Raw genomic sequence first — 26,034 nt, 5'->3', positions numbered from 1 at the left:
AGAGGATGGTCTATGTGGAGAGCTTTACCCCGGATGCCTGGATACTTAGATGTGCCTGTTTTAGTCATCAACCATGTGAGTTGCTAAATGCTGTACCCCTATTAAATGTAATCAAATTGCTACACTTAGAGGCACCTCTCTTCCCTATTATACTCAGTTGTGACATGACGCTACTTGTATATCAAGGCATTACTTGTTTATCAAATCAAACTTTATAAAAAAGTTTTGCTTGTCTTGCAAAACGCTCTCAAACCAAGTTACTCTCAATCCAAGGGTTTACTGTACATGCTTAAGTTACGAGTACAGAGAATGTGTTTTTATATAAATGTATAGTATATAGCAGGGCTCAAAATTTAAAGTCCTGAGCTACTAGCCAGGCCTTAAGGGTTACTAGCCACCAGTTGCCCCACCCAACTCCTACCCTGTCCCGCCCCGCCCCTAATTACGCCCCTAAACACACCCTCATAAATTATCTCATAAAATTACACTGTTAAATGTTTTTGCATTAATGCAGAAGTTACAAAAATAATTAATAACAACGTTTTCAGTGGCCATCAGTGCAGGCTCATTAGTGCCCATCAAGGGTCTGGAGGGCGGGGGGCTGAAGAGCACTGGGGGGGGCTGGAGGGGGGGCTGAAGATCACTAAGGGGCTGGAGGGGGGCTGAAGAGCACTGGGGGGGAGGGCTGGAGGAAAGGGGCTGAAGAGCACTAAGGGGCTGGAGGGGGGGCTGAAGAGCACTGGGGGGCTGGAGGGGGGGCTTAAGAGCACTGGGGGGGCTGGAGGGGGGGGCTGAAGAGCACTGGGGGGGCTAGAGAGGGGGGGCTGAAGAGCACTAGGAGGACTAAAGAGCATTGGGGGGGGGCTTGAGGGGGGGGCTGAAGAGCACTGGGAGGGCTGAAGGGGGGGGCTGAAGAGCACTAATGGGCTGGAGAGGGGGGGCTGTACAGCACTGGGGGCCAGCAAAAGAAAAAAAGAAGTTGAATAGGTGGGGGATGGGGGGCTTCATATAGAGGAATTGATCTTTCCATATTCCTCCTGCAACCGCTGAATGCCTGCAAAGAGGAGGAATATGGAAAGATCAATTCCTCTATATGCAGCTGCCCCACCGCTCCTCCTATCCAGTCACACTAGGAGGCTTCTCAATCCTTGGGCACTCACCTTCTTCCAGCCCCCGCGAGCAGCGCAGCACAGACTGAGGGAGCAGCTACCTTAATATGAGGAGATGATCGGCGCGAGTACCGGCTTGACACCCCCCATTGGTATGCCACTGCTGGCCAGATAATGACAGAGCGTGGATCATCCCACTGTAACAGCTTTAATTGTAATTGCCGGGCGCTCGTCGACACACACAGTCCCGCCTCCTAGCCCGGCTTCTTTGATAGAGGTCACACGTCCTGGTTGGCCAGGTGTTCTGTCTATCAAAGAAGCTGGGCTAGGAGGCGGGACTGTGTGTGTGTCGGCGAACGCCTGGCAATTACAATTAAAACTGTTACAGTTGGATGATCCGCGCTCTGTCATTATCCACCGGCTTTCCTCTCCTCTATTCCCCTGAGGGGCTCCCAGAGCTCGCCCTACATAATTTTCCACTCGCAAAATGCGAGCAGGCGAGTGGAAAATGTGAGGGCTGGTATATAGTCAGCGTAAAGTGGTTGTAAACCCCATTCATGAAATCTGACCTAGGCACATATATCTGCAGTGTTTACTTATCACTCTCCACAGTGCCGTTTCTCTCTGGTGCTCCGTTCCTCTGTTATTTGAAGGGTCACTGACACATGAGATAACAGCAGCTGAAATGTTTTGTTGGGGGAGGGAGCTTAGAGGTAGATTAGAACTGGTCTATTCAGACTACAGCTCTAAATGTTCCTTTGTTCCTCTGCCTATGTGGGGGGGAGGGGAGGGGTGTGCCTTTCCTCCAATCAGCTCACACACAGTGTAAGCCCAGACTCCCCATCCACTGCTGAATTAGAAAGAAAGATTTCTAACATGATCTGCACTTTTCAAAGAGTGTAGAAAAGAGAAGACTGCTGATATATATGTAAAACTTATGTAGAGAGATTTGTTTCATCTTTATGTATCATCTGAGGCTGTTCACTTCACTAGGTATAAATTCACTGGGTATATGAGAGGGTTTACATTCACTTTAAGACGCTTCCCCTGATATTCACTGGGCACTACAGCCTGAAAATCCCTACAAAGCTTTCACTGCGTGCCTGACTACAAATTCAGAGAACCTACAATGTGTGAATCAGTTTTTATTAAGTCTATAGTGCTTCCTCTTTGACTCTGCAAGCTAAGCAGTAATATTCCCCCTCCAATTATGTTATTAGAGTGCGGAATGGTGCCAGCACTTGTGCAGAGGGACAGCCAAGACTATCTAGTTGCTTCACCGGCATAAACCGTCTAATGAAACCATTACTTCATATTGGCCAACAAAGTGAAAGCTGCAGATGCTCTTTCTAAGATTTTGGAGGACAATTCATTAGCAAAGTGGGAGCGGGATCAGACAGGGACAGCTGGTGAGACAAACAAAATCATGTTCATCTAGAATTTCTAAACCTCTCTGAGGCACATAAAAAACACCCAGTTCAATGTCTGCCAGAGGAAAAAATTGCAATTTTATAGTGTAAAGGGGCCCAAAAAAACATTTCTTATTCTGCCAAAGTGCAGTATGTCTGAGACACACCCTGGAACTCCCTATGTAGTCATGTGACCCTATTATGTCACTGTGCTATAAATTGTAGCACTAATGGGACACTTAAGTCAAACATAAAAATTGTACTAAGCCTAGGTTTTTTTTTTTTAATCAGCACAAGGGATGCTATTTACATATAGGCATCATGCACTCTAGCGTATTTCATAAGCTCAAAAAAAGCTAGAAAAAATGCTGATAATAGCATTTTTGTGCCAGCTTCTAGTAGTATGTTAGTAGCTTTTAGAAGCTTTTAGGAGAATTAGCATTTTATAAGTGTTTTTTCAGTACATAAAAAAAAAAGCTCAAAAAAAGCTGTTAGTAGCATTTAGAAGTGGTTAGGAGCATCTGCTGGCAAAACGCTGCAAAAAAAACTCTACAAAAACAATGTTTTTTCTGCTCCTAGATGCTGAAGCTCAAAAAAATGCTAATAGCCTAAAGTAGTGTGCATGGGCACATAGGATGACACTATTTAGCTTCTAGGAGCAGAAAAAAATGCTAATAACAGCAACTAGGAGGTAGAAAAACAGCTTGTGTGCATGGAGTCTTATTGAGGTGTCCCCTGTGGTGGCTCTCTTCTGCCCCCCATACCCCCAGCAGTAATTTACCAGTGCTGTGGGGCCTAAAACAGCCCCTGGATCTCTCATAGGCACTCATCAATGTGCCTGCCATTTAAACCCTGCACCTCCTCCATTTATAGAAGCTGTACTATAGGTTCTGTCAAGGAAAAATGCTCTATAAATGGAGAAGGTGGACCTTTCAACCATACGCCCATCCTCCATTCATAGAGCACGTATCATTGATGGAAGCTATGATACAGCTTCTATGAATAGAGGGGGAGGAACGTGGCAGAAAGGGCAGGCAAAATTCTTTAAGGGTTCCTATAATAGGTCAAGAGGCTGCATTAACCCCGCAGCACCAGAAGAGAACCCCCGAAGGCAGAAGATTCAAGACAGCACTCATATACAAAGGATGTCCATGGGACTCTAGGAGAGCTACACCAAAAAAAATGAAACTTAGAAACATTTCATGGACATTCCGTGGGGCAAATATGAAAGAGCCAGTAAGCTGGGGGTGAAAGACGCTATATCACCGCTCCAGCCGCTAGATCATCACAGGTGCACCACCCGAATTCCAAGAAATGGGAGAGGGAAGGGGCATGGGATTTTAATGGTGCCATAAACATTAAAGTTACAACAAACCCATATAATAAGTGGTTAAAAACATATCAATTTTATTCAAAAAGAAAAAAATATTTCGTAGATAAAAACTATATACGAGTATCAGCTATCGTACAAAAATCGCATGACATGGACATCAAGGACATCAAGGACATCAATAATACAGATATAATGGTGGACCATGGACTGGTAAGTGGTAATCCAAGGGTTGGTATCAAAGCCAAGAATTCCCTGTTATTAGGTGGCAAGGTGGTCCATGCCCATCCAGAGACTTTGGGCTCTTTCACACGGCCGCTCCGTATGTCCGTATATCACCCCATGCGTTTGCGGGTGATATACGGACATAATGCTTGTCAATGGGATTGCGGATGTCAGCAGATGACCATCCGCTGACATCCGATTTTCGTCCTTTCAGTTCTGTTCCGTTTTTTGGAATGAAACAGAACCCTATTTTTCTTCCGTTAATAAAACGGAAAGGAAGCAAAATCAGATGTCAGCGGTGTCATCCGCTGACATCCGCAATCCCCATAGACATACATTATGTCCGTATATCATCCACAAGCGGATGGGATGATATGCGGACATAAGGAGCGGATGACACAAGTGTCATCCGTGTCCGTAAAAAAAAAAAAGTGCCGCAGCGGAAGAAGAGATCGTAGTGGCCATGTGAAAGAGCCCTTAACATGTTTCACGGTTTTCAACCGCTTCTTCAGAAGTTTATTATACAAAAGTAAACTGTACTGGTGATTAGAAAACAGGTGTGATGGACCTCAATATGCAGTCAATCCACTAGTACTCATAGTTGCTTGATAAAACAAAATCCACTTCTAAACTACCCAAGTTTACGGTTATAATTCCCTCAGGAATTTGGGATGAATATCTTAGAAGTGGATGAAAAAAAAAAACCCCGGGCGGTCAGGTGCAGTCTCCAAGATCAGTAGATGGAAATTCAATTCAGCCACTACAAAGACAAGCAACACAAGGGTGCATTTCTCCACTGTTCGCTAATGTAATGGAATGATTCTCCACTTACCACTAATGTAAGGGTACACTTCTTTACCACAAAAACAAAGAGGCGCCTTTCTACTAACTACCAATGCAATGGGGTGACTCTCTACTGACTATCAATGTAAGGGAATGCTCTTCTACTGGTAGTGGTGCGCTTCAGGGATAGGCTCTAATGAATTTCTATTTGGGTTGATGGCAGTGATGTGTACAATTCTTGCTGTCAAAGTGCTCCGCGTAATAAATAATGTATAAAATCAATAAAATTTTATACATTATTTATTACGCGGAGCACTTTGACAGCAAGAATTGTACACATCACTGCCATCAACCCAAATAGAAATTCATTAGAGCCTATCCCTGAAGCGCACCACTACCCTTAGAATTATATGATTTACTGCCTTAGTAACAGTCCCAGTGGCGCTGCAGCAGGGAGTCTCTAGCCATCTCAGACAGCGCAGGGATCACACACCCCCCGATTGAATGCTCTTCTACTGTCAATCAATATAAGGGGCAATTTTCCATGACCACCAATGTAACAGAGCAACTCTTTACTAACCACCAATAAATTGGGGCACTTATTTACCGACCCCTAAAGTAAAGGGCACTTCTTCCATAACTACCAATGTAGGAAAGCATTACACTGACCATCAATGTGAGAGGACACTACAAGGACCAGTGATACTAGGGGGGCACTTCTTCACTGACTACCAATATAAACAAGCACCATTCACACACATGCAAAGTAAATTCTCAACATTCTCATTAAGCTAAGGGAAAGTAAAAATTTCCTTGCACAGTAAACAGATGTAGGCACAGGCCCCTTTAACTCCATTTGTTCCTGGACATGCCCAGAAAGAATAAATACCTCAGCTTCCCTCACTCATGCAGGTCAGAAAGGTCACAACGGATGAGGCAGAGGTAGCTGGACAATTGATCTTCAGTTGGGTGAGACTGGCCCTCCACTGTCAGAATCAGCAACTGGGTTGGAGCTAATGGCACATAGCTTCTCCAGATGATCCAGTTACTGTGACAAAGCCCTTCCCAATTCCTACCAGAGTACTTCAGTTCCAGTAGGGTGGCCCATTGTCCTTGGATCGCTCTGGCTATTTACCTATGTTGCCAGTATTACCACTGGATGTTGTTTAATCGCAAGTAGCTGTGTTGTGAACTGTTTTACTGAAGTAGTAATTCTCAGCTTGACTCTTTTGTTATAACGTTTATAGAGATTATTCTATGGAGCTATGTCAATATTTGTGCAGCTTTTATTTTTTTGCACTGTATGCATGTTTTTTGCCACCCTAACCTATTGGCCAATTATATATTTTGTTAAAATGTTCCTCTTTTTCAATGCAAGTGTATAAGTGAGGGACCCTTTCTTCAAATCTTCTGCTCAGCCCAAAAATGTGACTAAGCAAGAGCTGCTGCCTGATCGTACCCTTAAGATAACATTTATTGGCTTGTCTTGGACAAGTTATGAATTTCTGTGTAAGAAACAGCCTTTCATGGGTACATTTTAATGGAGTTTTCAACTTGTACAGTCAGAGCTAGAGTTACATAGTTACATAGTAACATAGTTAGTGAGGTTGAAAAAAGACATCAGTCCATCCAGTTCAACCTATGATGTGTGTGTGTGTTTGCTGTTAACCGTACATTGTATACCCCTGTATGTTGTGGTCTTTAAGGTGCCCATCTAATAGTTTTTTGAAACTATCGATGCTCCCTGCTGATACGACTGCTTGTGGAAGAGAATTCCACATCCTTACTGCTCTCACAGTGAAGAACCCCCTGCGTATTTTAAGGTTAAACCACCTTTCCTCTAGTTTTAGTGAGTGGCCACGTGCCTTATTGTATTCCCTTTCTCTGAATAGTTTGTTCCTTATGCTAGGGTCGCCAGTACAGTATTTGTACATTGATATCATATCTCCCCTCAATTGCCTCTTCTCCAGAGAGAATAGGTTCAGTGCTTGTAGTCTTTCCTCATAGCTGATGTCCTCCATTCCCCTAATTATTTTTGTTGCCCTTCTCTGGACTTTCTCCAGTTCCAGCACATCCTTCCTGAGGACAGGTGCCCAGAACTGGACAGCATACTCCAGATGTGGCCGGACCAGAGTCTTGTAGAGTGGGAGAATAATCTCTTTATTTCTGGAGTGAATCCCCTTTTTTATGCATCCCAGTATTCTGTTGGCTTTGCTTGCAGCGGCTTGGCATTGCATGCCACTGCCAAGCCTGTTGTCTACCAGTACCCCCAGGTCCTTTTCCATCCTAGACTCACCCAGAGGTTTCCCCCCCAGTGAGTAGCTTGCTTTCTGGTTTTTAACACCCAAGTGCATTACTTTACATTTTTCAACATTAAACCTCATCTGCCATGTAGTTGCCCACCCCATTATTTTGTTCAGGTCCGCTTGTAAGATTTCTACATCCTGCATAGAAGATATTGGCATGCTTAGTTTAGTATCTGTGACGGGAGTCACTTTGGGCATGGGGGTTGTGGACCCCAAATTCCTTTAGAGAGGTCGGGGGGCACCATGCCCAGCCTTATGGGGCTCTCTTATGTTTAAGTCACCCTGCATCTGTTATGGATGCAGGGTGACCAGGAGGGTGGTGAACACTGAAAATATGGTTTGGACTACTACAAATGGGACAGTCACATTCAGGAATAATGTCTCCCTTATAAAATGACAATGTTATTCCCTGTATAGTATGAGGTCTCTGGACAGGAAGTACCACTCCTAATATGGTCATTCCAGGAAGTTCAATGAGGAGACGGACTGTCTGAGGTGGCTCTCCATTCACCTATTGTCGGGTGTGCTAATGAATTCACCTGCTGTCTGCTAAGGGATGTATTGACACTCAGAGTAATGTGTATTGAGGGCTCGTTAGGGAACCATTGTTCTTTGTCTGGCTATTGTGTACATTGATTGCCCCCTGGGGCTTCTGTCTCCTTGCACATGGCAGTCCTTCTGGTCAAGCTATCTGACCAATTACTGCTGACTCATTTTCAAGCCCTCATTTGCATGGCTGGAGAGGACCTTATGGGGAACTGCAGGTACTGTGCAATTGACCAATGGGAAAGCGGTTGTTGGGGGAAGGATGTTCCAAATTCTGTATAAAAGTGTGCTGTGTTCTTCCAATAAATTGTCTTCCTGTTTGAACTTACATACAGCCTGCCTGGTGTGTGTTCTAATGGATTCCGGACGGCACATAGCTGTAGTTTGGTTCCCAGATCCTTGGTTGACTGAACCTTCAGACATTGCGATCTGCAAGCTGACTCACTAGAAACAGAGGAGTGTCGGGAGAGCGGACAGAGCGAGCAAGGGTCTCGTCACAGAATCATCTGCAAATACTGAGATTGTACTAGATATCCCCCCTCTAGATCATTTAAGAGTGAATTAAACAGGATTGGCCCCAGGACATAACCCTGAGGGACCCCACTTTCCACACCCACCCAATCCGAGTACTCCCCATTAATCATCACCCTCTGGACTCTCCCCTGGAGCCAGTTCTCTATCCAGGTACTCACCTTATGGTCCATACCTACATGCCTTTGTACAGTAAGCGTTTGTGGGGAACGGTGTCAAAGGCCTGAGTCTTCCTCTCAGCAAAGCTCACACTCCCTATTTAGTGGAGGGTTCTAGCTCCAAGCCTTCATTCAAACCTGATCAAAACGTAATCCTAGTAACTGTAATGCCTTTTTTGGGCATTTTACAAGTTTTGTGCAAGTGTTGCACATGTATTTGTTTCCTGGGCTGAGCAAGGGGAGGAGAGCAATTTTAAAGAAGGAGAGTAATATCAGGTGTAAAATCGTGCACAAAAATGTGTGCAAACACATATGTTGTGCATTTACAGGCGCACCCATTGAAGTCTAATTGGGCAAAAATGTTTGAATACACTCAAAAGAAAAGCTCATGTACTTTTTTGAGCCCTAGGCATAGAGCATATAATGTAGAACATAAGAAGACTGAGTGTTAGGGAGGACCATTAGAGAGAATGGGATTCTACTTGCTGAGCATAGTCAGACACCTTTTTATGTCATTGAAGAAAACCATTCTGCCTCACTAGATTGCATGAACATCTATTGTTACATAGGGGCCGAGATGTGCAGGTAGAGAAAACAGTACCAGATGTCCTCTATAGGAAAACACTTTGTGGCACATCCACAAATAACTGTTCTGTTTTCCAGGAAGAGTATTAGGTAGTTGGTTACTATTTGGCAAGATCCTTAAAGCCCATCCAACACAATTTATGGCAGCCAGACACTGCAGAGGAGCTTTCTGGCTCAGATCCATATGTAATTGAATTAAACAAAAACTCATTACCAAAATAGCTATGAAATCAGATTCTTGTGGCCCTGTAACACTGGGAAGCTTTACTATTTGTCACAGACACCGAGACACAACGTTGTGCTTTAACCTCATGTCAAGTCATGGAGGCATCCTTCAAGGTTAAGTAATCATCTCAATAGTGCTACATCTGACCCCATGATGCTTGGTCACAAATTACACCTTTGCTGCAGTGAATTTGATTTATGGTCTCTATAAATCCCAGCTGATATACTGGGCCAAGAATCTATGAAAACAAGCACAGAGGAATATAGTAGGCCATTACCTACATTTTAGATGGTTTGAGTGCAAAGTAAATATTTGTACCTAAGCTCAACCCGGCTATGTACAGTTATGGAAGATGAGGAAGGCTGAACCAATAGACAGACTATGACTTTTTTTTAGGAAATAAGGATTGTGCAAAGCACAAAAGCAGGGTAACCTAAGGACATGACCCAAAGTAAGAATCATGCCTCAGAGAATCAATCATAAGGCAACCTTTGAAGATTCAGATAACCTATATTTGGGCAATCTAGGTCCATTGGTGTAGAAAATGAAGAGGAACCTTAATATAACCAAAGACATGCTGGTAGGTTAATTGGATCCTGTATAAAAAATTGGCCCTACTGTGTATGTATGTGAGTTAGGGATCTTAGATTGTAAGCTCCTTGAGGGCAGGGACTGATGTGAATGTACAATGTAGATGTAAAGCGCTGCGTAAATTGACAGCGCTATATAAGTACCTGAAATAATAATAATAATAATAAATATAGAGACGCTGAGCAAAAACAACTACCTTGAAATAAGGTTTGGATTGAAATTAATGTTAAAAAGGAAACAAAAAAAGCTTTTTTGAAATAAAATGCAGTTCTAATATTTTTTGCATCCATTTTTGCATTTCAGTGTTGCTGGTCTCCTCCAGCCTCTTTTAGCCACTTCCTGACTAAATGTACCTGCTCTATCATCAGCTTAACATTATTTATTTGGGCCAGCCTCCTGATAGTGACAATGTTGAGACATGCCTCTGCAATGTTTGTCGACAAGGCTGCCTGCAGTCTATATCAGGGGTGCATGGGACAGGGTAACACTACAGGAGCACATTGTGGAGACAAAGACAGAGCGTTGTCATCTTATTACAAGCCTGACTTTTAAAACAGGATCACAATGTATTCTACATATTTAATGCTTCATATATTAAATGATTGAAAGGGTAAAAAAGATTTTGCCCAGAGTTTGGATTAAAAGAGAAGTAAGGCCACTGGGTCACAGGAGTGCAGCTGTGACCCAGAATCAACTGAGAGCAGGCTAAAGCCCGCTGTCGGCTGACTTTACAGAGTTGCTTTGGGATGCATCCCAATAATAATGTCAGGATCCACCCAGATGATTTGCAGGCAGCTGGCTCAGCCTCTCAGCATGTCACTGGCAGCCTGACCCAGCTGCTCCCAACCCTCTCCTGTCTGATGCTCCAGTGAGTGCTGGAGGGGCAGAGCACAGAGAGGTGACTGATAGTCACAGCTCTCTACTCTGAATGGACCAGAGTACTGAAGATCAGTGGTCATGTGATTGTTCAGTTCTTGAGCTTAGAGCTGGCCAGGGACAGCTTGCGGCATGGAACCAATGCTGCAGCAGGTAGGTAAGTTTGTATGTGTCTTTTTTATATTCCCACACTAGTCATTTAAAACTGTCAAAATTGTTCCTGTTTGCCTAATGGCCTGAATACAGAAGAATGTGTTACTGCACAGGTGGAGAGCACAGAAGTGCACATTGGTATAATGGCTGCGAGCACTGTGGCATGCATCGGTGCTATGGCAGTGAGCGCAAAAGCAGGCATTGATGCAGTAGCAAGTACAGTAGGGGCAAGTGGAAGGGGTGGTAAAAGCAGGAAGGTGGAGGTTGGTGTGCAGGTGTGTTGTGGGGAGAAGAATGGGGGTCAGCTGAAGTGGTGAGGTTGATGGTAAGTGGTCCCTTGGCACGTAGCTGTCAGACGTAACTCCAGATGCACTCCAGATGTCTGCAATGGCAGCTACTGAATTAGGTCTCATTTATGCGGGCATATTTAAGGGTACATTAATGCAAAGCATCGTGTTTGCCTGCATGAGATGCACAGTTGTTCCATGCAGGCAGTCCCATTAATTTCTACTGGGATACAGGGGCTGCACGGATACAGCTGGTGCTCCTGATTTGCCATCCATGTGGGTGTGTGTCATCGAAATCACACTGCGTTCGGGGACACGCACCCAAACCCGTATGGATTTTAAACTGGGAGCAGCGGATGTGTCTGTGCACCCCCTGCATCCCAATGGACATGAATGTGACTGCCTGCATGTAGTTGCACAGAACACCTGTGCATTCTATGCAGACAAACACAGCCTTTCACACAGATGTGTGGTTAAAGCAGTAGCAAGCTGGACCAAAGAAAAATGGGCCCCTGGGCAGTTTAAGTCATAATGTGCTGGTATGCATTGCATACCAGTACATTATGAAAGACTTACCTGAAAACGAAGCCCTTCAGCGCCACGCTGTCACGAGCCCCAGCGCTTCCATCTTCACCTGGTCTTCCTTCTGGGTTTTCAGGATTCAGCCGAGCCGCGATGACGTCACTCCGTGTGGGAGTCACAGCCGTGGCACAGAGTTCTGAATGAACAGCACAGTCCATTCAGAGCTCAGTGCGCATGTGCCAGTAATGTCACCGGCTGCTGCTAAAGTAGATATCTCCTAAACAGTACATGCATGGCCGTCTTTAACGCAGGGCAAAAGGGGCAGCTTCCCCGTGCCCAGTTATTGTTGTGGGGCCCAAAAGCTGCTGCCCCTTGGGCCCACACTGCCCAAAAATAGTTGATATGTGGACTCAGGAGGGCCCAAGAAAATGTTTGCCCAGGGTCCAATCCATATTAGAGATGGCCCTGAGTACACATTTAGAAGATATTTACTGTACCTATAGGTAAGTCTTATTATAGGCTTACCTATAGGAAAAAAATCACCATTGTGACTGTACAACCACTTTAAGTAAACTCATGTGAACGAGGCCTTATACTGCATTCACATTCTATGTAAAGGAGTTTTGTATCAGAGTGGGCTTGTGATAAGGCTGGACAGATAGTATATTGGTTTAGACCACAGGAAAATTCCACCGCTGGCAGTTGGCACCAAGACAGGTGTTTCCATTGGAACATTTCCCCTCACCCCATGTACAGTAACTGCTCACTCACCAGTACCCCTCAGATCACCCCTACAGTATGTAATAATATGGAACTTTAAACAATATATATATTTTTTTTTTGCTTACCAGTTGCTGCAGATAGTCCTGAATTGTGTTGGGATAGACAAGCACACTGACAGCAACCAGGGAGTTCAGAGCAAAGTCAAAAATCTGGTAGCAAAAAAATGGGATAATCCAAGCAGCATGTTGCTAAGGAGAGAGAAACAAAAGAAAGTTAAAAAGTACAAAAGGTCTAAAAAAAAAAGCACCTATTCTGCAACTAATGGAATTTTTAATTATCTTCAGATGACTAAGCAATATTAGAAATCAAACATAATTTGAACATAAATAAAGCTGAACTCCAGGCAAGCATCTAAATACAAACATTGAATGCATACAGTATATGGGAGCCGTTTTATCTGCCACAGTCATATTTTTTTTCTTCTTTTTTTTCCTGAGATGGTGCGTGACACCACTTTCTTTTTTACAGGATTAGACTGTAAGCAAAATTTTGTGATATCCACACTTCACCCCAACGTGCTAAATAGAGAGTGAAAAAACAGCAAGCGACTGATAAGGTCATCTCTCTACTCACTTTGCTTTCTCCTCCTATTAGCATGTACCTTGTCAGAATACTGTATATCTGCCTGGAATTCAGATTTAAGTTTACGCAGCATAAACTAAACCAATACTGAGAAAATGTGTAGGCTGCTCTACTTTGAGAATGCATGTTTAATTTTATGTTATAATCTGTAGACCATTATACTGAGTCAGTGGCCCAGATCAGAATAACTGGTCAGGGTTCTGATTTCTCTAGTTGTGTGGTTGTTATGGAACAGTGACCCAAAATACTAAGGACTGGGACAAAAAGGAAACTAGTATTTTTAAAAAGTCACCAATGGCAGCCCCACATTTTTAACAATACAGGTTTCCTTTAAATTGTTACCAGTGTAAAAAGCCTCTGACCTGAACAATGCATTCTTAAACATAGTTACATAGTTACATAGTTACATAGTTACATAGTAGTTGAGGTTGAATAAAGACAAGAGTCCATCCAGTTCAACCTGTGTAGGTGTGTTTGGCCGTAATCATTTCCCATACCCCTGAATGTTCTGATCCTTGAGATGTACGTTCAAGAGTCTCTTAAAAGTAGCCATACTTCCCGCAGTTACTACCATCTGTGATAATCGGTTTAGAGTGTATTTAAACCCAACACCAAAAATTTAATATATTGCAGCTTACTAGTCTTTGGTTTGGTGGCTGCATTCGTTTATTCTTTTCAAACTTCTTAAGCAACAATTAAATTAAGCAATTGAGCGATGTCCATGATACTTTTTTATTTACACTAATATAACATTTTTTCAGGACAAGCTTTCAGGGTATGTCCCCTTCTTCAAGGTACTAATTCCCAAATTGCTTACAAATTGCACTGAGGAGATATACAGCCTGATAGTGACCCCTGGTGGACGGATAGGATCTGGACGTGCCTAAGCGACGACAGACCGACTAGAAGCAAGGGCTCATGCAGCTTATGCATAAAGGCGATATTTCAAGGGCAATTCGGTGAGTGGCCACTTCATAGGGGTGCACAGTCGGTGTGGTGAAGGATTAGTGATACTGTGTGTACAATCACTGGTGCTGAACATCAGAGGAGAAATCTTTTTGCTGGCTGTGACTGCACATCCTGTGGAGTTGGGACTAGTTTGCAATTGCAGGCTCTGAAGCACTGCAGGAACTGACTAATATGCTTGCACACATACATTGTGTGTGCTAAAGCGCCGCTGAATGTATGATATAACGAACTGAGACGCACAGATTGGGCTATTATTATACATTTGATTTTGCAAGTTTTACGTTTACAGTGGCAGCTAGTGCATTAAAAGGATGCACAGAGTGACATGTTTTACATGATTTTATCTACATGATTTTATTTACTATTTATTCATGATTTGAGTAGATATATTTATTTCTTTATACCTTACACTGATTTATATATATATTTTAGCGCCGGGCGGGTGGTTGACGTTTTTTAGCATCAGTTACCTTTTACAATACTAATTCCCAAAGGTTTTAGCAGAATGTAAGTTTTGTCAGAAATAGGTTTCCTACTTATTAGTTTATGTCTGAGGTTGGGTGGTTGTCTGAAAGCCACTATTGTGGGTTGTTTGGTATATTTCTTTCAGAGTTTCATCCTCTGGTATGATGGGTTGTAAATCTTTGATTATCTTTATTATCCCTTCTATTCCAGGATTGTATGTGGTTACTAGAGGTACACATTTTTTTTTTCTCTTAGGCCCCTTTCACACATGCGGACTGTTCAGATCCGCCTGTCAGTTTTTCAGGCGGATCTGAACGGATGCCCCATGCATCTCTATGAGGCAGCAGATGTCCGCTGACATCCTATACGAACCTGTCCATCAAATCTGGACGGATGGCTGATCGGATGAGAACGGACAGGTGGTCCGTTCTCATCCGATTCTCCCATAGGGGACAGCGGGGATCTGACACCTCCGTCTCCGCACACAGAGCTGTCATCCGCCTGCTCAGCGGGGATTGGCGGATCTTTCCCCCCGCTGAGCAGAACGGCTCAGTTGACGGAACGGAGCCATGTGAAAGGAGCCTTAAAGCTATTGTAAAGTTTTGTTTTTTTTCCTATAAAAATAATAAACATGTTATACTTTCCTTTCTGTTGCAGTGGATTTGTACAGAGCAGCCCAGATCCTCCTCTTCTCAGGTTTCTCTTTGCTGCTCCTGGCTCCTCCCTCCTGTTCAGTGCCCCCACAGCAAGCAGCTACTATGGGGGCACCCGTGCCGAGTCACAGCTCCCTGTGTCCATTCAGACATGGAGCCCCGACCCGGCCTTGCCCCCTCTCTCCCCTAAATGGCTAGCTGGCTTTGATTGACAGCAGTGTGAGCCAATGGCGCCGCTGTTGTGTCTCAGCAAATCAGGAAGGAGAATCTCGGACTGCTGGGACACTCTTGGACATTGCTGGGGAGGGGGCTCAGGTAAGTATAAGAAAGGGCTGAAGGGGACTGCTGCACACAGAAGGCTTTTTATCTTAATGCATAGAATGCATTAAGATAAAAAACCTTCAGACTTTATAACCCCTTTAAAGCTTCTTCTGCTTTATTGCTGCAAATAACACGTTTCCTGTCTCTGGGTGGCTTTGTCACTCTTCCACTGTATCAATGGAGGGAGCCATGGTTGTCACCCTAGGCTCCTGTCCTTATATGGACTACAAACATGTGTGCATCTCTTCATCTCCATTACATAGGCATACCTCCCTTCTTTTTGAAATAAGGAGGGACACCTTTTAGCAAGTAGTATGTAGGTAAAGGACGTTTTCCTGCCATGGCCTCAGGTACATGGACCACAACGATCTAATATGCAAAAAATGATTGGCTAAACCACACAAGTACTTTTTTTGACATTTATTTTCCTTTATATTGGGTTTTCAGCATAACAAATGCACCAATACAGAGGTTGGGTAAATAAATTTAGTGCAGTATAACACTTTTTAGTAAAATAATACATTTTGTATAGAGATGTACACATCAGATACAAAAAGAGGGACAATTGAAGATACAAGACAGAGAGAGGTTATCTTAGAAGGGGGGCAATTCCTTCAAATAAGGGACAATTGGGAGCTATGAACAGGGGGAGGGGCATTTGGTAGCTTTCATAAGATAGCTAGGAAGGAAGATATTTGGTGAAGCTCACAAGAAGTGACAAGTAGATTGCATTTCTGGCAGGATCAATGGGTATTTTCTACATTTGCTAATAATTTTTATAACTTGAAAATAAAAATAAATGCAGCCATTGCACCTAAGTAATGTATACTACATAATACAGTGGAAAGAAAAAATGTACATGCCCTTTTAAAAATGGTAGGTTTTTTAGATAAAAAAATCAGTCCAAGATAAAACACTTTATTTTTTCCATAAAGATAATAGACCCATATAAAAAAGCCAAATCAAAATTGCTTCGGAAATATTTAACTAATCACTGTGATTATTTATACGTAAGTCATTCGTTTATAGCAGATTTTGTATTCCCCAAACAAGTTGGTGCTTTTACAAAATATTAGCAATGTTTACCTTGTAGGCACCGTATGTCGCCATTGCACAGATTAAAATCATTAGGAGTGATACTGAAGTAGCAATGCACATGTCTAAATAAAAAAAAAGGAAAAAACAGAAAGTTAGACAACAACAACAAGGACACAGTGTGGATTAAAACACAACTGCCTAGATGACTATATTTGTAATAAAAGTCACATTTTCTGGCATTATGGAAAATTAGGCATTGGGTAAGGTATGGGATGTATGCCATACCTTGCCCCTCTACATATCCCTGCAGATGATAAGAAAAAATAATTAATATTATACAGGATTTATATAGCGCCAACCATTTTCTCAGCACTTTACAATATAAAGGGAGACAGTAGGATTAAAATACAGTTCATCATAGAAGGAATAGGAAGGCCCTGCTCATGATGCTAAATGCTATTTTAGGCTATTTTATTGTTTTAAGTGGAACTTCAGGCATATAAAAATCCCATCACTTGGTTTAACGTTCTTTTAAGTCAATCCATAACTGTATTTTACCTGCTGCTGGAATAATGACCAAAAAGGATCTTTGTATTACCTTTATAACTTCCCATAGTCCCTTGCACACCAGATATCAGGCAGAGAGGGTTAGCATTCTAGACCAGTCTGATCAAACTTTTTACCCAACAGAAACCACCCAAATCAGTTTCAAGTCATGGGAAACCCTTACTAAAGCCAATTAATCGGGGGGTCAATGGGGAAAATGCCCACTAAACCAGTGGTCAGTATCCCTAAGGCCCGGGTTCACAGCATGGGGTCCGCTGCATCCCTGTTCATTGATTTAGGAGTGAATCAGGTCTGAATTTTAGCCTGCATTCGTACCTGAATTTGAAACCAAAGACACACAAGATCCTTTTAAAATGCGGACCGAGACCACCCCAGAGTTGTGTGAACTGGCTCCATTGAGAGCCATTTACACTCTCCTGTCATGCGGGGGAACCTGAAGCCAATTTGCATATGTGTGAACCCAGCCTTATGGCCAGAATACACGATAAGAAAATCGGGCAAAAATTTCCATTCAGCGAACGATCGGCCGATATTCTACTCCTTAATGCCCAGCCATCAATGACCAATATCGATATTGTGAACGAAAAATACCATTTGAAAAAAACAAAAAATTATATTGTCTTATTTGCGAATGAACGATATTATATTCGTTGGTGTTAGGGTCGTTCATTTGAAATCTGTAGAACATCATCACGCATGACCACTGTTTCGATGGTCGGCGGTCAACGGTCGGGCGATATTCGGCCGTGCATGTTGGCAACGTTTTCGACCAACGAACACTTTTTCATAAGTCAGTGGTCGAATGATCGGGCGATATTCTAATCGTGTATTCCGGCCATTATAGTGTTGGTGAGAATTCTATCTTACAGACCACTAAAAAGATACTTTCTGTTGGTTTTGTCTTGTAGCATCAGCCCTGGCAGGCACCATCAAATGGGAGGTCAATCAACCACAGGTCAAAGAAACCCCTAGCAACCTCTGAAGGAGGGTCACACAACCCTGGTTGAGAATGGCTGCCCTAGGACTGAGCAGGCTTAATTATATTGCACAGGATTTCCACATGTGCTAGGAGTAGAGGCAGTGATGTTAAAGTGTTACTAAACCCAAGACCCTGTGTTCAATATATCTGGTCTCCCACAGTACACAGAAATGTTATTAATTTAGTAAATATAAACTGCTAAATACCTTTTCTTATCAGCAGTATATAGTAGTCTTGTGACTTCTATCAGTGTCTGGTTAAAGCTTGTAGGAGGAGTTTTCATTCTCCTCTAAGCAACCAGTGTGGACAGCGCTATCCAGATATGGATGATGTCATGCAAGCCTCCAATTGTTAGAGAGCCAGTGGAAAATTAAAAATATTTATTGAACAAACAGTTGATATAGATAAGAAATAAAAAATTATTTATTATTTTATTTTTTATTTCTTATCTATATCAACTATTTGTTCAATAAATATTTTTAGTTTTCCACTGGCTCTCTAACAATTGGAGGCTTTCATGACATCATCCATATCCGGATAGCGCTGTCCACACTGATTGCTTGTTGAATGGTCATTTTGTACCAATTTCTGATGGCTTCATTGGATTGGTTTGCGACAGTAAATAGTGTGGTTGGCCACAGAGACTAGCGCTGTTTTTGCTGTTTCATTCTCCTCTGACTGTTCTATGAGGCTGAAGAACTCTTGACCATCTGTCTGGACAGTGCTGATTGGCCCTGTGTCAGGACCCGGACTTGAACTTGGGACTTCCATGGTGTCTGGCAATGACTCTACTCGCTGAGCTACCTGGAATGCTGGACATCTCCCTGGACAAATCCTTGAATGATCCTGCTGTGAATCTTTATTGCCTTGAACCTTGAACCCTTTGCTCCTCCCATGAACTTCCTGTTATAAGCCATGTCTTTGCACTTCCTGGTTGCCAGAATATTGTGCCTTCAACAGCCGATATCTCGCTTGTCTCTCCTGCTGCCGTCCGTATCTTTGCTACCATCCGTTATCGACACTTGGCTTGTTTCTCGACTACTCTTCTGCTTGATCCCAACCTGCAACTACTGGTTACCGACCTTTGGCTACTCCTTGACTACGCTTCAGCTTAATCCCTATCTGCTACTGGACTCTGACTTGCTCACCTCCTGATGGGGCGATCTTGAGGACTGCGACCTGGTGCTAACACGCAGCAAAATCCATCTCTACCTTCAGGAGCGCTGGTGAAGACCGGTTAGTACTTAGACTACGCACCTCAGGTGAGCCTGCGTCATCTGCCTGGGTGAGCTGCCAGTGTTCCTATCCTGCTGGTTCCTGTGTGACCTGCGACTGCTATAGCTACTGGTCTTCGAGCCTGACCCCAGATCGTGACACCCTGTGCCAATCAATTGTACCCTCCCAAGAAAAAAAAAACCTTTCTGGTAAAACACACCAAACTGAGCATGTGCAGAGTGCCCCCAAGGCTCTGTACTATTATGAAAAGTACTCGAGACTGTGGAAGAAGGGGAGGATCAAATAAGTCAGGATCAAACAGCCTTTTTATACAATGCAGAGGATTAACCCCTTAGGTTCCAGAGTGAGTATAACAAGCATGCTTTACTGCATATACAGACTGATTTTACTGTTGTGGGTTTAGTAACACTTTAAGGTGGGTGACTATAGGGCAGATATCACAGGTACTGTATTAGATCTTCACTAAAGCCTGCCATACACTGTTCAAATTTCTTCTGATTCATGCTGAATTGGTTAAATATTAAACCATGATTAGGCCCTTTCAGCTTAACAAACCTCAATTGGAAAACTGAATTGTTTCTTGGAAAACTGTAGGGCCAAACAGTGACTGCACCCAATACGGCACTGCTAGGTATACAGTAAGTGGCAGGGGAGATTTCTTCATCCACGCAGTTTAGAGTAGATGGAGGACTCAGTTAGATTTCTCTTGTTCAGCCCTCAGGCTAAACAAGAGAAATCTATGCGTGTTTAGCTGAAGAGTGACACCAATGAACAGATTGGGAGAAGAAGGTGGCACAATAAACTACAAACCTTTTGCAGAGTAACAAATCAGCTTTAAATTGGCCATTTTATTGTCAAACTCCTAAATGACTTGAGTAACTAACCACTGTCATGAGATGTTTTATTTGTTCGATTCGGGCACTTGGTTACAACAAAACAGTGAGAAAACGAAATGAATATGTTTCCTATGGCAATCAAACATCTGTAGCTGCCATTCTTCACCCTCTGGTTACAAAATAAAAACTGACAGAAGATTAGGTTGACGTGGACAACTTCAAAGGGGGCGACTTATCATATTTACACAAAACTGCCAGCAGGTGTGTATGATCTTATGCGTCAAATATTTCAGACAATATGTTGTATCCAAATGTTGGGAAGTTGGGAACGTTCTTACACATTTTGTATTCTTTTTCTTTTATTGTTATTTATTTGAGGCTTGATTCACACTTTCTCTTGTGAAAATGCCCATCATTTTGTGTGTTTTTAATGTGCGTTGTGCCATGCAGTTTGCCAATGTTAGCAGGAATGTTTTTACAGCTTTTGCCAGCATTTGCTATGCATGCTCTTGGAAAAATGAAATACAAATTTGTTGGTCATATGGTATTCAATAAAACACACTACAGGTTTGACTTAGTGCATTACCGTTAAGAAATAGGTTGCCTTTAGAATAAAAGTTTACTCCCCCCAGCCCAGAGGTGGCACCAGTGGTGTATTTTGGTTTTGTGCTGCCCTAGGCAAGACTAAAAATGGGTGCCCCCCTCCTGTGTAAATATGCCCCACTCCTTTTTTAACGGATGTTGCTCCCTCCAAAATTGAAGGACTACAAGTCCCAGCATTAACTCCTGAGATCTCATGGGGGGGAGGGGGGGGGGTAAGAGGGGGTGGGAGAGAGAGAGGGGTGAGGGAGAGAGAGAGGGGGGTGGGTGAGGGAGGGAGAGAGAGGGGGCTGAGAGAGAGAGTTGGAATCAAAGAGTGAGAGGGGGGATGAGAGAGAGAGGGGTGATAGAGAGGGGGTGAGAGAGGCGGCTCTAGCAACCAGTGGCCAATAGAGTCTCAGGTGGAGGGGGGGATTTTTTTGCTGCCCCCCTGCAAAGTGCCGCCCTAGGCCTGGGCCTTGTTGGCCTAGGCCAAAATACAGCACTGAGTGGCACAGATTATCATGTTATACAGTCCAAAACCAGTCTGATCTGAATGCAATAAGAACACAAAGGCTGCCAGCACCAAAGAATATGATTGTGATCCATGAGATAATGCAAATAATGGGGTGCCAATAACAATGATACTGGACAGTCATCAGATGAATAAAGAATTAATGAATACAGTTCAGATAAGTCCACTCAGCAGATAAGGTGAGAAAAAGTGAGAGGTCCCACACCCAGGAAATATGGCAAATCCAGGGGCCAATCCACCACAGTGCTCAGGATAGGTGAACTGCTTACGTCGTCACGTCATCAAGGTCCCCATTGCATGGTGATCATCTTACCTGTATACCGTAAGGAGATTAGTGAGGTTGACCATCTTGATATATCATCATCGATCTAAGTACGCCTTTTTGCTATCCATGAGGAGCTGGTTAATCGCTGACTTCAGTGAGGATCCCGGGGAAATATCCTACTACATGCTGATTTTGACCACTCTATAATTTGAGGGTCAAATCGTTCCGGTAAGCAGTTCACTTATCCTGAGCACTGTGGTGGATTGAGCAGACATGGGAGTAAGTCATACATGTGCAAGTCACAAGCAAGTCTCAAGTCTTAACCTTCAAGTCTCAAGCAAGTCCCAAGTTACTGTGGCGAAAAGCAAGCAAGTCAAGTCGAGTCCCTGCTAGAAGTCAAGCAAGTCAAGTCAAGTCATTTATTTTGGTCAAGTCACAAATCAAGTCAAAATACTGATCCACCCCAATTTTCACCTTTAAATCAGTTAAAAGCCAGTGGTCAGGAAAGGTTTTGTTTTATTTTCAACATTAACAAAACTGCTAAGTGCAATCCGATTGAGCCCTGGATTTGCCATCTTTCCTGGGCGTGGGACCTCTCATTTTTTCTCACCTTATCTGCTGAATGGACTTATCTGAACTGTATTCATTATTCATCTGATGACTGTCCAGTATCATTGTTATTGGCGCTGCACCCCATTATTTGCATTATCATGTTATACACACTTGTGGTACCACCCCATGGTAGTGTACAATTTTTTCTGTCCTATTGCTCTCTGTTCCCATTTGGGAGTCTTCTCCTGATCTCCTGATTTTCTGTCTACTTGGTTGGTATCAAAGAGAACAAGAAGCATGGTATAATCTCCAAACTTCCTCTCTGGTTAACAGATATCAGAGCAGCAAATGATGGGAAGATCTCAAAATGGCAACACTGGCAGTTAAAATGTTTTTTTTTTTTTTTTTATAAAAATCATTAATTTCATTTTCGGTGCACTGTCAAGAAATCTTTCCAAATAACTTGCTTTTAAAATTGGTGGTAGAGGAAAAATGCAACACACTGAACTTCCTATTGACCTCGATGCCCATGACAGCCACGCACATTTTGGGGTCTATTTGTAAAACATTTGTTGCATGAATATCAGAAGCATTTGTGCAAGCTGAATGAAATGTGACCGTAATGTTTCAAAGAGATTAATGCCTGTATCGTCAGCTCCATCCAGTGGCCAATATGTGGTATAGTTTTCTGAAATACCTCAATAAAAAAACTATAACCACATTCTGCACACTAGACAGAGCTGTTGACATCAGAATTAATCTCTTTGAAAATTTGTGCAAAAAAGGTGATATTCAGTTGTCTAAGTACAGAAAAGTGGCGAGTTGTTAAACCAATCTTTATATACTTACTGGCCTCATCCATATAATAAAATTCATTCCTCAAGTCATTGCTTGGAAGGTGATAGAGGTCTGGATCAGCGAGGGCACTCAACAGTATAAGAAGGACCAATGAATTTATTATCTGTAAAAAATAAAAGAATAACGGCAATATCAAGCTGTGTTGTATGGAGATCTACTTCAACATATCCATTAGGTTTAACAGGCTTTAATAGTGGTTTTAAAGAAAGAGGCAGTTAATGGTCTTTAAGGCTTTGGGGGGGGGGGGGGGGGAGACTATGGCCAGTGGGAGTAAAAATGGGCCCTGGCATCAGTAGTCAGTGGGAGTAAACAATCACCATCATTGGTGTCAGCAGGATGAATATTGTTCCATTGTTAGTGTTACTTGGAGGAATAGTGCCCCATTGTAGGAGTCAGTCAAAGGAATAGTGCCCCATCCTTAGTGTCAGCAGGAAGAGTGTCCCATTCTTGGTGTCAATGAGATAAATTGTGCCCCATCATTGGCGTCAGTATGAGAAATGGTGTCCCATCATTGGTGTCATTGGGAGAAATAGTGTCCCTTCATTGGCTACGGTGGGAAGAATAGTGGCAAGGTATTGGTGAGAGGAATAATGCCCCATCACTAGTGTCAGTGTAAGGAATATAGCCTCATTTGTGTCAGTGGGAGGAAAAATGTTGGTGTGGATTGGAGGAATGGTGCCCCCTCATTGGTTTCAGCCATTATTGGTGTCAGTGGGAGGAACTGTGCCCCATTGTTGGTGTCAGTGGGAGGAACTGCGCCCCATTGTTGGTGTCAGTGGGAGGAACTGTGTCCCATCATTGGTGTCAGTGGGAGGAATAGTGCCCCATCACTGATGTCAGTGGGTGGAAAAATGCCCAATCATTGGTGTCCATGGGATGCAGAGTGCTCCTTGTTTGGTGCCAGTGGGAGGAATACTGCCCTAAGGGCCAGTTAAGGGCAAGCAATGAGCCACACATGGCTCATAGGCCACAGTTTGTGGAACACTTTTATCGCACCGGATCGTCAAAGGGGCTAAGGAAGACCCTATCATATTCCTGCACAGGATCATCAAAGGGGCTGAGGAAGACCTTATCATATTCCTGCACAGGATCGTCAAAGGGGCTGAGAAAGACCCTATCATATTCCTGCACAGGATCATCAAAGGGGCTAAGGAAGACCCTATCATATTTCTGCACAGGATCGTCAAAGGGGCTGAGGAAGACCCTATCATATTCCTGCACAGAATTGTCAAAGGGGCTGAGGAAGACCCTATCAGATTCCTGCACAGGATCATCAAAGGGGCTAAGGAAGACCCTATCAGATTCCTGCACAGGATCATCAAAGGGGCTAAGGAAGACCCTATCATATTTCTGCACAGGATCGTCAAAGGGGCTAAGGAGGACCCTATCATATTCCTGTACAGGATCGTTAAAGGGGCTAAGGAAGTCCCTATCATATTATCATATTCCTGCACAGGATTGTCAAAGAGGCTGAGGAAGACCCTATCATATTGTCAAAGAACAACATTTAGAAAAAGTAGACATGAAGTTTAACCAAATGCTCTGGAGTCTACCTGATGTAAAGTATGATTGCCTCCATGGTCCAACAAAACTTTCCTCTGCAAATATTTTCAAAATGCATGCAGCACTAATGACATTTTACAACTCCGACCCATCATGAGAATTCCTTCATATAGACAGCATATACTCCAAAGATGCCGTATATCATAATTTCTGCCAATGCATCATATACAAAATGCTAAGCTTGGGCAGACATCCAAAAAAATACATGTAACCAACCCTTGAAAGGTCACCTTTCCAATCCCTGTTATTAATCCTCTTTCAGATTATAAAACAAGATAAACATCTTCTTGGTTTGGACATTTCTGAGAATTAAGCTATAAATACATTCAGGGTTGAATTTTAAAGAAGGCATTGTAAATTTAATAGGGACAGTAATCAGACTGATTCACCTAATTTATAGAATGCTGGAGCCACCTCAAGAAAGTGACTGCTCTTAACAATAGCAAAGTGCAGATATATCTTACATTCAAAGAAATAAATTCTTTATTAAGACTTATTGCGCTCATGGAAATAAAATAAATATTGCAGAATATAACAAACAGGATGAGACTTATATCAGTGTAAATGTAGACTGTGGCACTGGAGAGTACAAGGCGATTCAGATAATATTTATGTACAAAAAGAACAGACCAAATTCAAACATCAGGGCAAATTTGTTGCATACAGAGCAAGTATAAATTGGAATTTATATATTATAAAATACATCTACGCTAGGTCCCCAAAAAATTTATAAAATAAACAAATGAAATAACAAAATAGAAAATAAATTATAAAATAAAGCAGCTCCTATGCAATTGTGATACCAATTGTAGATTATAAAAAAACTGAAAAGCAGAGCAAAATGTCAAAAAACAAACATAAAATCATAAACAAACATCCAAAAGGCCTCATGTACACAGGACATTTTTTAAGCTGCTTTTAGATGCATTTGGTGGTTTTTTTACTGCCTCTGAACTCTCCTCCATGTTAGCCTATGTGTCCATGCACACATAATCTTTTAGAGGAATTTAGAGCCATAAGCGTTTGGAGGCAGGAAAAAAAACACTGCCTGTGCATCCTGTTTCACTGCAAAAACGCAAACCACCTAAAAATGCGCCTAAATGCAGCTAAAAGCTTGTTACAGCGTTTTGGCGCGTTTGGCGTTTATAGGTGTTTTTACATTACAAAATAGCAAGGGGAGTGTTTTTATGGTAAAAACGACCAAAAACGCGCATAAACGATCATAAACGTTATTCAAAAACGTAGCTAAAAGTCCTAACAGCAGCACTGGTATTTTTTAAATGTCCTCTGTGCATGAAGCCTAACAGTCCATATGTAGGCTGCGCTTTCAGGTATTGGCACCAGAGAGAAGAAAAAACTTCCATTGTGAAGTACATTTAAAACTTCTACTATTTATTTTAATCCAGTGATGTCTGTCCCCCAAAGACGTCACTTCCAACGAAACGTGTAGGGTGTTGCCTGTATATGATGTCATCACACACAAACTGCTGGTCGGAGCTGCTGTTTGCTGTAAGCTATCAGCCTGCTATTATTGTTTGAAGCGCGAATTTCATACTGCAAAGCTATATGATGTATTTGCAATATACTATTGCAAACCTCTGGATTTAAATAAAAGG

General features: G+C 42.6%; 1 protein-coding gene across 1 annotated transcript in view; it reads right to left on the bottom strand.

Annotated features, from left to right (window-relative positions):
• Window positions 1-26,034, bottom strand: part of LAPTM4B (lysosomal protein transmembrane 4 beta) — a 187,222-nt gene that overhangs the window by 58,813 nt on the left and 102,375 nt on the right. Inside the window, exons 2-4 of the mRNA XM_082258011.1 lie at window positions 22,847-22,958; window positions 16,497-16,570; window positions 12,486-12,608 (exon numbers count right to left, since the gene is read on the bottom strand). Of these exons, the coding sequence (XP_082114137.1) occupies window positions 12,486-12,608; window positions 16,497-16,570; window positions 22,847-22,958 (309 nt within the window). The remainder of the gene's footprint in view (window positions 1-12,485; window positions 12,609-16,496; window positions 16,571-22,846; window positions 22,959-26,034) is intronic.

This window comes from Pelophylax lessonae, assembly GCF_965119305.1.
Source record: "Pelophylax lessonae genome assembly, chromosome: 5".
NCBI classification, from domain to species: Eukaryota; Metazoa; Chordata; class Amphibia; order Anura; family Ranidae; genus Pelophylax; species Pelophylax lessonae.
The sequence above is the reverse complement of the archived record's forward strand: the minus strand, read 5'-3'. Positions and strand labels throughout refer to the sequence as shown.